Source organism: Polyodon spathula, chromosome 6 (genome assembly GCF_017654505.1).
Source record: "Polyodon spathula isolate WHYD16114869_AA chromosome 6, ASM1765450v1, whole genome shotgun sequence".
Classification (NCBI taxonomy): Eukaryota; Metazoa; Chordata; class Actinopteri; order Acipenseriformes; family Polyodontidae; genus Polyodon; species Polyodon spathula.
In genome coordinates, this window is record NC_054539.1 from 50875918 (window position 1) to 50893205 (window position 17288).

At 37.4% G+C, this 17288-nt stretch overlaps 1 protein-coding gene across 1 annotated transcript in view; it reads left to right on the top strand.

Annotated features, from left to right (window-relative positions):
* The window catches only part of LOC121317297 (cysteine-rich protein 2-like), a 35706-nt gene extending 19723 nt beyond the window's left edge, over nt 1–15983 (top strand). The window contains exons 4-9 of the mRNA XM_041253092.1: nt 8072–8212; nt 10333–10407; nt 13192–13286; nt 14246–14303; nt 14760–14863; nt 15237–15983. Coding sequence (XP_041109026.1) covers nt 8072–8212; nt 10333–10407; nt 13192–13286; nt 14246–14303; nt 14760–14836 — 446 coding nt within the window. The 3' untranslated portion in view covers nt 14837–14863; nt 15237–15983. The remainder of the gene's footprint in view (nt 1–8071; nt 8213–10332; nt 10408–13191; nt 13287–14245; nt 14304–14759; nt 14864–15236) is intronic.
* Nucleotides 15984–17288: the final 1305 nt, after the last annotated feature.

The window sequence follows — 17288 nt, forward strand, 5'->3', positions numbered from 1 at the left end:
ACCATTGAGATGCCAGGCACCAACAAAATACAACAAGCTTGAAAACGTGCGAACTCAAGCTGTGCAGAAACATTGCTATGTGTATTCTTTATGCATGAAGTTTTAAATATCATGTGTAATTCATATTTTTTCAAGGCGTAAAATACCCAGTACACAGCTTATCTGGAGCACCAAGTGGGAGTTTGGCCAGGGCTTACTTGTAAAATTTATTTTTTTAATCACGATTGACTTGGTAAAGGTAAAATCAGTTTAATTAAAGGGGAAAACAGCTTTGTTTTTGTACTTGATTAAATTAAACATGCAATTTTAAGTTAAACTGGCCAAAGCTTTAAAGGGGAAAATAAAGATAGCTATGCAAGTCTTATACAGTATCAGCAATTCAGCTGGAGCTAACTTAGTTCAAAAAAGCTTGTTTGTACATCTTATGGATGCCAAAACTGTATACATTTAGCACCCTCAGCCTTTAAGAGCTTGTTTGGCAGATGAAAGAATAGATATGTCCCACTGCTATGAATGATGTGCATGCTAATTAAGCTGGCCCGAATGCTCAAAATCGAATTGGAGATTGTCACAGCTTGGTGTAAAATCTCTCGCCTCCATTTTGGTGTGGGCTGCGATCCAGCTACTCCACAATGAGGCAGACATTACAATGCTTGAAGCAAAAAAATAAAAATAAAACACAAAAAACAAACAAGGCTACTTTTAGATCGTGTTTAGTTGCTTGCCTCAGTAGAACCATTGTCCATCTGCAATAAAATTGCAAGGTAGTTCGGCTTCCTTCAGTTGACTTACAGCTGACGTTTGGCATCAGATTTTGCATCTGCCAGTCTACTGATCACAGAATTATTTTGCTCTTTTTATTTTATACAAATGTTGACAGTTGGCTTTCACTGTACTTAGAGGAACTGAAATATATAATATGGTTTTCTGTAATTATTTAACATACTTAAGTACTCGAGGCAAAAATTTTAAATCTGGTCAACTTCACATTGTATTTACAATCAGAACTTCAAGGTCATGCATTTAAAGAAGTGCTACAGTATACCCAGTTACACAGAGGTACGCATTCTAAAATAATCAGGAGGAATCATCATTTACTGCAGTTTAATTATGCTATGTACTATATGTTATGCATTGGAATAAGCAATTCAATCAAACATAACACTGCTGCCGTAATGAAAAGTCCCTGCTGCTTCCTGGTAACGGTTAACTTCCTGTGTCTAGACTACTTCAGACTTCAGTGGTGGAGCTGCAATCAAACCTTGTGACCAAGATGCAACAGTTGTCTCTGAAATAATAAAAGGGAGCCAGTTAAAACGTTCATAAAGTTAGTAAAAGGTAATACAATGAGTTTTTAATAATGGTTACCTATCACATATTTAAAAATGTTTTGACCATTTGTCATGTGTAGAGAAGGTTTTTTTTTTTTTTTCTTTCTTCACAGTTTTTACAACTCGCATTAAATGCCTCCATTGCCATGTAATCCTGTAGCTAGCTAGTTCCCTGTGTAAATTTCTGAAAGATAGTGTAACTTAAATAGGGCTGTGTTTTGAAGGTTCGTTCACTAGCCGGCTTGGAAGATTGATTGATTTATTTATTTATTTTGCTCTGTTTGACAATGTGAATACTATAAATCACACATTCAGTATCACTCGCATGCAAAAAATGATCTTTTGACTTGTACAATGCATATTACTTAAACAAAAGTTGTAAATCTGCAAGTCCATGGTGCCACTGCCATGTATGGAGCAGGGTATAGTATCCAAAGCACTGGGGCGGTATGGTTGTAGTGCTTCAGTAAAATGTGTACTGAACATCTAGTGTACAATACAGTGTAAGAGAAGTACTGTGGTAGAATATGTTTGACATATACAAAATATACTGTAACACAAATAATTTTAGTTTAAAAAAGTGAGCACCGTCTGTCCCTCTCCATTCCAGGTCGTGTTATCCAGAAGCAAACCTTTATTTCTTCATTTACCATCTCGACAGCAAAGCGGGTATGGCGTAAAACCCCTCTGCTGTTTGCGATTTTTTAATTTATTTTTTATTAAGTGCCCAGACGACAAAAAAAAAAAAAAAGTTAAATGTAAATTGTGCTAGCGACTTGCAAGGAGGTGTAACCAATCTCCTGAGGTCGCTTGACAAGCTTAAGTTCAAATTCTTATTAGTAATATTTTTAATAGTAGTAAAATGTGACTGAACCTGCATGGAATGGTGACTGTTAAAGCTTTATTTTGCCTACGTCCGCTGCAGTTGTGCAATGAAAGCTAACTGTATGGCAAACATCATCTTCAATTACGTGTAAGTAAACAACATGCATTTTTATTTTAATTTGAATTATATAAACAATATTACTGTTCTATAACACGTATTTTTAAACTACATGTTAATATGTTTTATTTTTTTTAATTTTTATATGGATTACCTGTAAAATAGGGTTTTCAATCAAATATAAACAATTAGTTGTGATGACGTCACCGGTGAATTTATTATGCAAATGAGTACCATCGAAGATTTGAACTTTCCTTCGGTAATGTGTCCTGAACCTTTTGAAGGTCAAAATGTACACTTCGTTGCAACCCTAAACTTAAAAATAAATACATCAAACATTTGTCGCCTTGGAACCTGGCAACTGGTTTAATTTGATTCCGGTAAATGATTTAACACACTGCATAGAGCTGCACGGTTTTCTTAATGTCTTAAACGAAAGACACCACCAGTTGCATCAAAGATCAAGCATATTTCTGCCAAAGACCACTCTGTCCAGTACAAGAAGGGTACATTTCAGATCTGTTATTTTTACATTTATTTATGTTTGATAATTTACCGATGGTGGAAATATGTACAATGTCTTTTTAAAAGGGAGATAAAATAAATGTTTACAATTTACCTTTTTTTTTGTTTATTTTTCAGGTAAACATTTAAATATTTATGAACATTTGTTGTAGAATAACTAGAGAAAATGACCAATTTTAAATGTAACAATACTGTTTTCCTGCTTTTAATAAATATTGTTTAATTGTGAAATATCTTCAAATACCTATTTTTTAGAAATTTACCTATTTTAAAAATCAAAATGTGGAAGGGAGTCTTTGCAAGCCTTGAAAAATGTGTATTTCTGACTACTTCAGACACCTGAAAGGCTGTAGACTACGCTGTGCCAGCGTCACCAATACAGTGTTTGCATTTGTCTTATCCTTCTGAGAGAAGCGACACCTGTTTGGCTAGACAGTGTCTGTTTCTTTGCTTCTTTGAACTTGAGTGTTAAGAGAGCCCTGTAACATTGTTGCTATGTGTCTGCAGTGAATTTATATCTGGCCAATACTGAGTTTTTCAAGATTTGTCAGCACCTGGAAAATGCATTATGAGTGTATATCCTCCATCTGTGGAATGAGCGCTGTGGTCTTTAAACATTAGAAGGTTGTGTTCATAAATCATCAGTGCATTTACTGCAGCACTAAAGTCCTGTGCATCAAGCATGTCTGTCTGTGTTACTGCTCTGTTGTGTTTTGAGAGCTGCCCCTCATTGACAAGGATAACTGCTTAAACAATATCTATGGATTCTACGTTTTAAAGGATAATGTGTGCCTGCCTAAATAATACTTGTGCATCCCTTCCTGTCTCCCTTACACTATTAAGGAATGATCTTAGTGCTGTAATTCAATCAAACACTGCCAGAAATCATAATTTCTCTGTTCAATTTTGTGCTAATGAGAACCTAGATTGGCTTATTCCCTCAAGTAATCATTTTTAAAAAAAATTGTAAGTCAAAAGAAATTATGATAATGGTGTTATCCACACTGGGGCGTCGCTGCCTAATCCAAATTAAGCTTTTGCAGGTTAACTTGGGAAATAATTACCACACCAAGGCAATGTTCCGTACCACATTTGACCTTGAGCAAAGGATAATATAAAATGATAACACATTATTATTTTCACTTTTACAATTGTAACTTTTTGTTCTAACTTTTAAGTTTGGGTCTGTAACTAGTATTTGAAATTGTACGCCACTGTGTTGGGGTGAAGGTTAGGAGAGGACGTCAGACCCAGAAGACAGACACACAGGCAGGGGAATGCGTTTTAGGCGCTATGGGGCATATTTAATAAGCACACCAAAAGAAAAGGCAGCAAACAAAACAAACAGGAACACAAAACAAAAGGACTTGATGGCAAAAACAAAGGTACACACATACAGTAACAGTCAAAAGTTTGAGTACACCTGCTTGAAACCAGGTTTTTCATGATTATCTATGCTTTTAACTATAAACTTGTCTAAAAGCACTTAATATTTCATTATCATACGTGTACTTGTATAAGCTGATAATCATAAGTGAATTGCATTAAAAAATGTAATCTTTAAATGACAATGTAAATCGTGTCAATTTCAATGAAATATTCACCCAAAGCAAGGGGATTTCAGTCTGAAGCCCAAGTCAGTTAAAAGTCTGAAATGTGTATAACACAGTGTTAGAACACTGGCCTAAGTATAATTGTCAATTAAGACAAATCGCAAGAACTTTGCAAGTGTCTGGTACAGCTGTGCCCAAGACCATCAAATGATTTGAAGAAACTGGCACTCATGAGGACCAAACAAGTTCAGGCAGGCCAAGGGTGACTTCAGAATCAGAGAACAAGTTCATTCGAGTCACAAGTCTGCAAAACCGGTGATTAACTGCCCCTGAAATACAAGCTCAGCTAAATGCTACTAGAAGTCCCGATGTTTCAAAATCTAAAGCTGGCCTAACTGGAAGAATTGCTGCAAAGAAACCATTGTTAAAAGTGCAGAATAAGAGGAAGAGACTTGCCTGTGCCAAAAAACTGAGAAACTGGACATTTGAGGAGCGGAAGTCGGTCTTATGGACCGATGAGTCAAAATTTGAAATATTTCGGTCCGAACGCAGAGTATTTGTAAGACGCAGAGAGGGTGAGCGCATGAGTTCTGCATGTGTGGTTTCCACTATCAAGCATGGAGAAGGCAGTGTCATGGTCTGGGGTTGCTTTGCTGGTGACAGAGTTGGTGATCTTTACTAAGTCCATGGCAAGCTCAACCAGCATGGCTATCATAGCATACTTCAGAGGGATGCCATTCCATCAGGATTATGGCTAGTTGGGCAGTCCTTCATTCTTCAGCAAGATAATGACCCGAAACACACCTCAAAGTTGTGCAAGAACTATCTGCCGAAGAAGGAAAGTGAAGGACAACTCAATCTAATGACCTGGCCTACCCAGACCTCATTCCCATAGAACTTGTATGGGACAGACTGGACAGAAGAGTCAAAGCAAATCTACCCACAAGTGCCCTACATCTCTGGGAATTGCTGCAGAAGAGCTGAGAAGACATGTCGGGTGATTTTCTGCTGAAACTTGTTAACCGAATGCCTCGTGTTTGTAAGGCTATTATTAAGGCAAAGGGTGGCTATTTTGAAGAATCCAAGATTTTTATAGACAATTTTCTTGAACATTGCTTTGGTACTCCTTATCTTTTGTATATTGTAACATGTCTTTTCATTTAAGTATTTACAGAAATGTATATGACGTAAAACATTGTCAATTATGAAAGAAACCTAGTTTCCAGCAAGTGTACTAAAACTTTTGACTGGTACTGTATAATTACTCAGGGTCTAGATCTTGATCTCCTTTCTCTCTCTGTCTCTCTCACAAACTCCTCCCTCTCTTCCTGCTCCTGAATGGAGCTGGTGACATTTTTTATAGAATAATGATACGCCGGTGTGCTGCGGCAACAAGCCCCACACGGTCGCACTCCTCCACACCCCCCCCCCCCCTTCCTTTGTGCACAACACAACATGGCCTAAATGGCCACCTCCCACCCTAAATATGCACAGTTTGGGAGGGTGGGATTGAATGTCAATTATTATCCCTCCTTGGGACATCCCCAGGCCCACAGCTGCTGGTCTCTGGTGACAGCGATAGTGGTAGGGCTGGTGATACTGCTGGCTCCTCCGGCAGCAGTGGAAAGGCTTCCGGCTCCTCCAGCCGTGGTGGTGGGGCTGATGCTGGCCACTCAAAGGGCGGCTGGGTTGGCCTGCACCGCACTCCCATCAGCAGTATAAACTGAGGCTGCTGGGGGACACCAGCATCGTGCCCTTTACTACCCACCCCCCCAAAAAGAAAAATAAATTCAAGGGGGATGAGCCTGCAACTCCTTCTCCTCTGGCCCTGGAGATGGCGGTAATGGCTCCTCCCCTTTGGCTCATGGGACGGCAGCGATGGCTCCTCCCCCTCTGGCTCGTGGGATGGCAGCACTACCTCCTTTCCCTCTGGCTCACGGAATGGCAGCGATGGCTCCTCCCCCTCATCCTGCATACACATTGAGTTCCAGGCATCTCTCCTCTTCATGCCCAACTTGGCAGCAATAATTGCACCACTTTTGCCTCTGCTCCAGTTGCCCCAACTTAGGGGCACCTCAGCCAGGCATGCACATACCTTTCACAGCGGGCGCATCAGACTGAGGGAACTTCCGGACATCCCCACCACCGGTGCACTTCCTGGCCACACCACGTGCACACGGGCCAATTATTTTTTATTTTTTTCTTGCCTGTGGTCATCTCCCGGTACAGCAGGGGCCGCAACCTCCTACTTCTGACAATAATATATGGCTGGGTGAAGGTGTAGCGATGACATCTGCCCCTGCTGATAGACCCAGAAGACAGACACACAGGCAGGGGAATGCGTTTTAGGCGCTATGGGGCATATTTAATAAGCACACCAAAAGAAAAGGCAGCAAACAAAACAAACGGGAACACAAAACAAAAGGGCTCGATGGCCAAAACAAAGGCACAGATATGTATAATTTCTCCTTTCTCTATTGCTAACTCCTATCTCTCTTCCTCCCCCTGAGCGGAGCTGTCGATGTCTTTATTCAGCAGAGTTTCAGTTGATTTTCATTATTCAATTGAAACTCGACCGTATATGCATGAGAAATAATTGACAAATCTAAACAATAAATATTGTAATAATGATATGGCTGCAAGCCCCGCACCATCACAGGCACCTATTTAAACACTAACTGTATCGTAAATAGTGTTGGTAAATATTCCAGTTGTAGGCTGTAATCGTCCTGATGTGCACTTTATTGATTGATTAGACCAAGCATAAAGGTCAAAATATATGTAGAATATACCCTGGTGCGCAATGGGCAGGTTACACACGGTATATATGCTAGCCCTAGCAAGTAAAGATGAAGAAATGCAGATTGACTGAGGTAAGGCATTTGTTGATGGCTGTTTTCTTACTAATTATCCTGGTATATTGTCTGTAGATAATTATGAATGGAAAATATTGTATTAAGATGGCATTCCTATAAATTAATGATTTAATGCAGACCACTGTGTGGAAGTTTGACTCAGAGTTATGATTACAAATGCAAGAATTTATAGAAATAAATAGGAGTGTGCCAATACTTGTTTTCCGAGTAATTACCTTTAGAAATTTGTTTTTTGGTATTAGGTAAATGGAGTAAAACATGTTAGTTACTCAGCACAAAACAATGCGGTCCCTCTGTTTCCCTTGTTTGCCTTTGCCTTTTATACTTTTGATATGAAATGATTTGTATTTTTCTTTCCTTTAGAAATGTGTAATCTCTGCAGTGAATTGTGGGATTGTAGTAAAATGTCATCTCTGGTCAGACTCAACAGAAATACATATCACAGCTTCCATGGTGGTAGCTGTTAGGCTTAAGGATGGGTCACATTTACATGACGAATCAGTTGCATTTACTAGTTTTGCAACATATTCTTATTGCCAGTTTATGGCCTAAGTGTGGCAGTAAAAATGTCAGCACCTGCAGTAGGATGAGCAAAACTCTTCCAAATCGACTTTTTAAAGTGCCTGTCGCAGAAGTTAATTGCCATTGGTTGGTACGTAAAGGTTAGTTGTAAAGGTGATGGAAGGTCTGATTTTGAAATCAACACATTCATGAATGGATTTATGAAATACCTAACGACCAACTACTGTTTAAAGGTAAATTACACTGGGAATACGAGCATCGTCACAGCCCTAGAACTAAGTATATTCCAGATTATTAATTTTGTTTGTGTTCTGTCTCCAGGTGTTAATATTGGAGGAGCCGGTTCTTATATTTATGAAACCCCACCACACACTCCTGTGAATAAATCAATGGAGAGTCCCACTGAGTGCTCTCCTACTACACCCTGGACACCCGTTCAGACAACCAAGCCATTCAGACCAGGTAAGAGAAGGGGGAAATGTATGAAATGATTGTCTGCAATACAGGTAGAGGTCTTATGGAATGTGTTGGCAAGGTGTTGGCAATGAAAAATAAAAATGACAGATACGTTATGTAAACAGTTGTAACAACATGTGGGGATGTGTAACGCTATATTTTTCAGTACCCTGCTGCTTACCCTAAGATGGGAAGCATGTAGTCATAGCAACAGTACATTGCATGCATTTGTCATTCAACCACAGGTGCCTGGTATGCCTTATTATGCTTGTGAAATAATTATACACTAATTGGAAGCATTTTAAGAATTAGTTCTCACTGGTGTTCATGATAAAAGACACAGCTGGAATGTTAGACTTTAATTCCAGACTTGAAGATTTGATGAGTGGAGGAGGGTTATTTGAAACTTCAGGGCTAATTTAGCCCTTCGTCATCATATATCCTCGGGGGGGGGGGGGGAGAGAAACCTTTTAATCTGGAGCCAGAACACTAACCACACTCCTCCTCCTGAGTGAACGGATGGGTTTAAAATAGAAATGTTATAACTGTCAAGGGAGATGCAGCTAAATGATTTAATGAGCCTGATAAGTACTTCAGTGAAGAATTTTAATGAGCCAGTCTTCCTTAAAATGTTTGTTTTAACAAGACTTTTCCTTCAAGAGACCAGACTGTATAAACCTTCAGTTCTTTGGAGGAAAGTGTCCAAAAATATGAAGCTGTTTTTGAAGGGATATTCCACTGGCATTGTTGGAATATTATCAGAACAACTAAGAAATGGAAATTGGTATAGCGAATTCTTAGTCATACAAAACATGTATATATATATATATATATATATATATATATATATATATTAATATAATTTATATATAAATATATATATAACATTTTCACAGAACAACGTCAATCCATGAAAGAGTTTAATATCAAAATATACTGCACAAGAACTGAGAATGGATGGATTTTTTTTGTCTTTGATGCAAACATACCATCTATATAACACTTATGGCTCCTTATGAACAAACTTTATATGTTTTTTACATTATATTAGGGTTTTTGGCATTAAAAACACGAAACAGGAAACCATTGGTTAAAACGCGTCTGACTCATTTCCTCAATATAAACTAGTAAAAAAATCGGTATACAACTTGAACAGTAATGTAATATTAACAGTACTAACATCAATACAACAAAACGTTGTAGTCGCAGCTTGTGACACTAGTAAAAGACACTCACCTGAAACCAGGCCAGGCCAGGCCAAATGCAGGAATCGTGAAAAATAAATGCTGCAATGCAGTCAACTCCGTTGAAATGAACTTTGTGCATCCAACTTAAACATAAGAAGTGTGTAACAACAAGCCACATGCAAACTGATGCAGGAAGCCTTCTTGCGCACATTCATTATCATGGAAATGGAGTTCAAAATGCCAAGCCAAAAAAAAAAAAAATAAACCTGCCCAATTTTCTTATTTATTTATTTTTTAAATTTTATTAAAAAAAAAAAAAATCTGTGATCAAGACTAACATGAAATATATTGGTTGAAAAGCTTTAATTCGCATACTCCATTTCTAAACAGCAAAAGCCGTATTGGGGAGCTGTACAAGGCTCGGGTCATCAGTTGGACAGACTTGGTTTATGTAAACAGAGATGTTCTACGTCCTAAATAACTTCTCATTGGTGGTTGAATATCCCCCCACTCCTCAGCAAGCCTTTATAAAATGTCTACTCATTGGAATTTTAAATAAGAGTACAAGTTACAGTCCTGTCAATGCTGGAAACTGTCGGTCTGAAATTGAGTGTCACAGGAGGGGAAATCTCTGATACAAAAGCACTTGACCTTCTGAGAGCTTGGAACTGCTTACTGGAATGTCTTCCAACTAGCGAGTGACAAGACTCTATCTGCAGAGGCCATTCAGAACAACCAAGGTTCTGCACTCCAGTGAAAATGTTGCCGCTTCTACAAATTTTACTTCAAGATTTGCATCTGTGGGAGCTCATAAAATAACTCTCTATCATCAATTTGATGAGGACTGTCAACTTCTTCAACTTATCTGTCCCTATCCTACAACAAAATCTGTCCTTGATAATTGAATTATTTTGCCTTAATTTTGTGTATATCTTTCAGCTGGTTCAACTTATGTGAAGACTTTTGCTGGAGAAACAAAGCTCTGTCCTGGCTGTGGGAAGGTGGTTTATTTTGGTAAGCAACAGTGTGATTTATTTACTTCTGTTGCTTAGGCAGGAACTGTTCCAATAGAGCCAGGCTGCTTGTTTTCAGAGTCGTCCTTTGGGCTGGTCAGAGAGGCCACGTTCTTCTCAATAGTATTTCAGAACAGGCAACAGCAGTTCAAGCGGCAGCCTATAGATGATGGCACAATGGTTAATTCGCCAACTAGCACAAAACAATTTAGAAGTAAAAATTACTGCACTGTGCTCTCTCCAACCCAAGAGGTTGGCCCTCAAGGACTGGCCCAAGGAATGACTCGGAAATGCAAGGAAGCTAACTAAACCCCCCCCCCCCCCCCAAAAAAAACAAAAAAACAAAAAAAAAACAGAATACAGATGACATATTTCAGTTTATCTTGCTTTTCTAGTATTGCATTATAGTATGTACTTTATTTGTGTTGTCCTTCAGTTACCTTTTTGTTATGCTTCTTTTATTGTGTCGTCCAAGATATATTAAGGCTAGAAGTATACATTCCTGAGGTTTATAGGTTTTTATGTTTATTCTTATTACTGTTTATTTTGTCCTGCATACTTGGTTGCTTTCTGGTAGTGTTTCTTGGTAAGTATGAACAGCTAAACCTTATTTGGGGGAGTAAAAAAAAAAAAAGTCTGTTAGTTACACTGAAGGGTTCCAGTTAATGCTCTTTAAACCGGTACTTGCAGCTGGAGTTGTTGCAGTAATTTCATATTTCCTTACAGCTTTGTTACCCAAAAAATGTGTTCCTCTTAGTAATTTGTGTTTGTTCAGGTTGATTTTAACCTTTCAATGTAGTTGTCATTGCTGTTAATAGATGAGATGCTTAGTAGAGTGTACTGTACACTAATTGGTACTTATGAGGTTAAATTTACTTTTCATGTTCACATTAACTGGAATGTTTGTTAGTGGTGTAACATCCATTCATCCACTCTTCAATTCAATGAACTCGCTTCTGACTGCAGTAAAAAAAAAAAAAAAAAAAAAAAAAAAAACACTTCATACTAAATTGCTGGTATCATTCTATATGTGGAGTAAGTTGAAGGTCTTTTTGTCTTTTTTTTTTTTACTACTTTTTAATTTGGGATATACAGATTTTTCAAGTACAATACTGGAGATTGTCCTGATTGCAGCAAGACCATTGGATTGCTACAGCAGCTGTACTATGAAGTGGCAGCAGGTGACATTACCTCTGTGTTGTCTTTTGAAATATCTGTACATTCCAAATTATAGTAGAGTATGACATATAAGCCATGCACCAAAAGGTGTTAAACAGAAAAGGGGTGCCAATGGTGATATTGATAGAGCTAATGCATTTAAAAACATTTTGTTAGTATTTTTTAAAAATAAATAATAATATTCAGAATTGAGTTTTGCCGAACTACACAACACAAAATGATGACATGAGGGTACAAATGAAATTGCCAAAACCTATATTTTTTTCTGACATTTTGTCAAGCATACTAGAAAACATGTTGCCAAATGACTGAGCCAATCAAAATGTTGTAATCTGACTGAATCTAAATCTGAATCTGAATCTAGGTTTAGTGTTGACATTACCTCTGTTTATCTTCTGTCAGTCCTGACCATAGTTTAAGGTCACTTGTGTTGTGAACTGTATGTAAAGACCACACTTTGTTAGTTACAATGAACATGTATTTAGAAGTGTACTTGTTAAAAATGACATAGACATCATTTCTTGCAGCAGAAATGTAGACGGTCTGAGCTCTGGGATCTTAGAAAATTGTACAATGTTAATTTTGACCTGGAAATTGTACTACACTGCCTAGACCATCACTAATAGGTGACGAAACTGTCAGAAACCTTTGTCTAGCAATCCTATTGGTGAATACTTGTAATCACTTAATTACTTACTGACTTGAGTAAGTCTACCTCTGAGATTACAGCAAGCAGTTAAAACATGTGTGGAAGATGCAGAAACATATCTGGACAGTTTCTTTTAGGAATACTCCTGCATCTGTAATTTGCTGTGCAATTAGGCAACGTATATCAATATGATGTCCTTGTGCCTTAATTAGATCATCATGCTACTGTGCCTCTGGTAATAAAATACAGCATTTATTTTTGTAAATTCAAATGGAACATCCATTTTTTATATGCACAAAGCGGAGGAAGCAGTGGACTTCCTGTCAAGCACACAGCTGGTCTGCCTCATAAACATGCCGATCAGCTGTTTACTCTTTCTGGGAGATGGTTCTGGGCTTGGTGGCATTTGGAACACCGAACAAAAGGACTAATTTAGTCCTGTTTGTCACTTTCATCATCACAATGCTCCATGTGGCTGAGGCAGAAGGGCAGCTCTGTGTTCCCTTTTAACGGTGAATGCATAGATTTTACTGTTCTGTTTTGTTAGGGTGTCCAATACTCAAAAAATAAGTGCCTATTCAAGAATGCATTATTCACCTAGAGTACACAGGGGGGCGGGGTTCTTGCACTTATTAACACTCCTTTCCAGTATGCATAATTAATGCCAGGCCTAGGATTATGAAAGGTGGACAATAAGGCAAGTGTGAAAGGCTTGACAGTTGGTACCCTGTCCCAGCATCTGTCTGTAATGTCAGATATGTTCATATTTCCATCACCTGATGATGCTAGAAGGATGCTGGGCTATTTCAACACTGTACTTATAACTCTTAAACACACACCCCTTATTGGCACAGTAATGTTAACACAAACAGATGCTTTATTAAGAACAACGTCTTGCTGTTTAAACCCAAAGCAAGGTTTCTGTAGCTCTAACCGTGTCTTTGGTTTTTCCCCTAGCGGAGAAGGTGATGTCCCTGGGCAGAAGCTGGCATCGGCCGTGCCTACGCTGTGAGAGGTGCAAGAAGACACTGTGCGCTGGAGGCCATGCTGAGGTAAACTGCCATTATCAGGGCTGTGTCAGATCAGAAAATCGCCACGGTTTGCAATGAAGAAAACAAACTTACAAACGTGCAACCTTACAACAACTCCTACTTTTTACAATGCAGATTCCACATCATCAAACAGCTGTTATTTATGCTTGCATTCTCTCACCTTGTCACAGAAGAGCACATGTCTTATTATTTTAGGATGAAGGCAGGATGCTTTTGAAGCTCTGTGGGTTAATTTTTGTAGGCATATTAGTTGCAGCTGTGCTTACTGTACCTTTTTTATAGGAGAAAGTTGTTGTAAAAGTTTAACTTAGCTAAATGCTGCCTAAGTCTATAGAAAATGTTTGCCTCTAGGTTTGAGCTGTGGGAGCAGTTGTAAAAGGAGATGGTTACCAAGGATCATTGTATTTTTTCAGCAGTCTGTTGGTCATGGCTTCTCAACAGGATTAAACTTGTAGCTTTGAGGTGTTATGATGACCCCTAGTGGATAGGTTTTGCTGCACAGAAATGAAGAAAGGGGTTGTATGTTGTAAATAGATGTGTATAGAAGATTGTACAGTCCAGTAAAACCTTACAGTAACTGGTGATAATCCAGCTTCATGCAATACAGACTCCCAGTCCTGAGACAATCTGTGAATATTAGATTCTGTCACACTGTACATGGGGAACGTAATAACTGCCTTGCATTTTCACAAACTGCTTCCAGATTTTATAGACCCTGTGGGAGTACAAAGGCTCCTCAAGGGCACCCAACCAAGATTGTATACTTGGTGTAATTGAAATTCAAACCAGCTTGTCATGCATTCCAAGCAGCAGGGTTTTTACTTGGAAACTGGGGACCCTCAGCTGCAACAGTTTCTCGGAGGGGGGCGCTCTGCTTTTGTGTTACTTGTTCAAAGACAGTATCAGAAGTTTTCATAGCATTTTACTCACCTGACTGATTATTTACTGATCATTTGTAGCATGAAGGAAAACCATATTGCCATGTTCCTTGCTACGGATACCTGTTTGGACCAAAAGGTTAGTTTGATTTTCCCTGTATTTTAATACATTAAAGCATTGTAGGGAATCCCAAGGTATTGGAGGAATTAAGAACTTGAATTGAAATCCTGATTGGTGATTTTTTTGTGTCCTTTCTTTTGATTGGTATTGCCTCCTAATGTTCACTAACCTTATGACTTCTTCTCAGAATGTGCTCTTCAACTTTGCTACCCTGCATACCCTAGAATTTGGAAATATCCCCTGTTCAGCCTTATCCTTGGTAGAGAGTGGCTGTCCAGGAGGCCAAGCCAGCTGAAGTATTGGCATTTACACAAATGGCATATGTTCTCGTTTTAAACAAAAAGATTACATGGAGTGCCTGTAATCAACTGGAACAACTATCAAAACTGTGTTCTGTACAAGTGCATGTTACAAACCACAAGTTGTAGTAGAAAACACGAGAGTAACTACTGTACCTATTGCTTTTATTCCTAGGCGTTAACATTGGAGAAGTTGGATGTTACATTTATGACAAAGACATGCAGCAGCCTGAGATTACTAGCCAGTATTAGCTTCATATGTGTAAGGGAACGAATAAGGTAAGTACACTGACCTGGATGCATTGTGAATAAATAAATGTATTTTAATATATATTAAATATGCGAAATATGTTAATCTTCATTTAAACATTAATTCTTCCATGTTTTTGTTGTGTTTAGATTAGTGATCCTTAATGGCCACAGGTGCATTTGTGTCTTTGTCAAAGTCCAGGGCCTGATCCTTTCTCTCTTTATGACATTTAACTATTTATGTATTGCAAAAGCACAATGGAACACAAAGCATAGACTGAGAGCACAGAGTAGCTATTTTATTGAATCCAGCAATATCCTCCTTAGCAAATGCCAGTTGATGATTTGTCCTGCACTTTTTGGTAAAACTGAAACTTTAAAATCTTGTTTTTACTATTTTCAGAAGCCTTGGAATGAAGACGATTTAAAAGAATGAATGTGACACTTGGAATAATATTCACTTTGTGTTAGTTTTTTGTTTACCTTTTTGCTTTGTTTAACACGCTAAATGAATGACATTTTATTTTGTGCACTTTCACTGGAACTGTAGGTATTGTCGGTGTGTAGAATACACTGGTAGTGCAGAAAAAGAGTATACTTGTATAGAATATACAGTATAGTTGTTATTTGAGTGCTGTATATTTAAAATAGGTTTATACCTAATGTATTCATTTATTGCATATCTAGCTCAATAGAAGGTGCTCTGTTTTCAATACAGAGAAATTTGATTTTTGTCGTCATTGACAGTTGAGGCTTTATTGCAACAGGAATATGAATTTAAGTGAGATTGTGTAACATTTACTTAAGAGATTCACAAGAGCACTACAGTCTGCTGCAAGCTAGAGTAAAGTTATGCATGCTTGAAGTAAATTGTTGCAGTCTTATTTCTCGCAGTACCTCAAACCAAGCATGCTAGGTTTGCTCAAACTTTATGCTACTTTACTGAAATAAAATGCTTGTTACTGTCACTTGCACTATACAGCTTTGTTGCAAAGAATGCTTTCAACAGCTAGTCGCTGTGATATATCATAAGGGCGCCAGCACTAACTACTTGGTTTCCATGGCAATGGTCTTTTAAAATCGAGCACTTTTTTTGAATAATTTTTCAGATTAAGTGAATGTGTGTGTGTGTGTATGTGTATATATATATGTATGTGTATGTGTGTGTATGTATATATATATATATATATATATATATATATATATATATATATATATATATATATATATATATATATATATATATATATATATATATAATTTTTCTTTCTCTCTGTCCACTCTTGGGGCTCCAAGTAAATTTGATCATTGTAATATAACAATAAGGAAAGATCTTTTTTCGTGGCACCACATAAGGAGAGGTCATGTGGGGTGCCACAAGGACTGTTCCTGAGTTTAACCTTTTTTTCCTTTCATTCTGTATATCATTTATGATATTTGAAGCCAAAACCACCACTTTCAAAACAAGTTTCTATAGCAACCAAAAAGTGTGTGTGCTATTTTTAGTTTTTTTTTTTTTTTTTTTTTTTCTATAATTGTTAGTTTGGAGAGAATACTTGTTGTTGATCACATTGAGGTTAAAATGATGATTATTGTTGTTGTTGTTATTAAAACACTCAACAGATGGACAGGTTAGGGAGACAAACCTGTTTTTCACAATGTGTCAAATATTTTCATAGTTACCATAGTTTATAGTAGGCCAGTTTGCAAGTTGAAATTACACTTTCATTATTTTGTCTTGCTTAAAAACTTTACATTGTCTACTTCAAAATATTGTGGTCTGTGAAACCTTTTTGTTGTGGCTTTAATTTTACTAACTAGCTAAGAAATGCTGTAATACATTTATAATCATATTGATATGCCAAGAATATTGTAACAGTAAAGTAAGATGCTTTATTTCAGTGTTTGTTTGACATCTAACCCTACGATTACATTTCAGTTATGTCCTTGCTATCTCCAAAGTGACTTTTAAAATTAACCAGATATCAAAAACTAATAACTGTGCTTATGCAAAACTTATGAAGCGTTTATTGCATTAATAATAGCCACTGACAAATAACAGTAAGATGTGCAAAAGTGTTTGTGTTGGCTTCCATTCATATGTGTTTTTCAAGTACTAAACTGTCACATAAAGATAATAAACATGTAAAATATATATAATAAAAATATCAAAGAGAACACTGCATCTTGGGGTTATTTTTTTATTGCTTGAAAACAAAGGCACACATGCTGTAATTATTTGTCCCTCAGCCTGTGGTAGTAGACTCCTTGTGTCTGGTGGTATTTTATGAACAGTACCATGTTGTGTCTGTAAGACCTAACAATTAGTTTTTAAATTCCATTGTATTTTATCTGTTTTTTTTTATATACTGCTCCCTTCACTTTTTATGATGTTTACAATCCTTCAATAACTCAGATGTTTTTTAATGTTGTTGCTTTAATTAAGCTTGTGTCA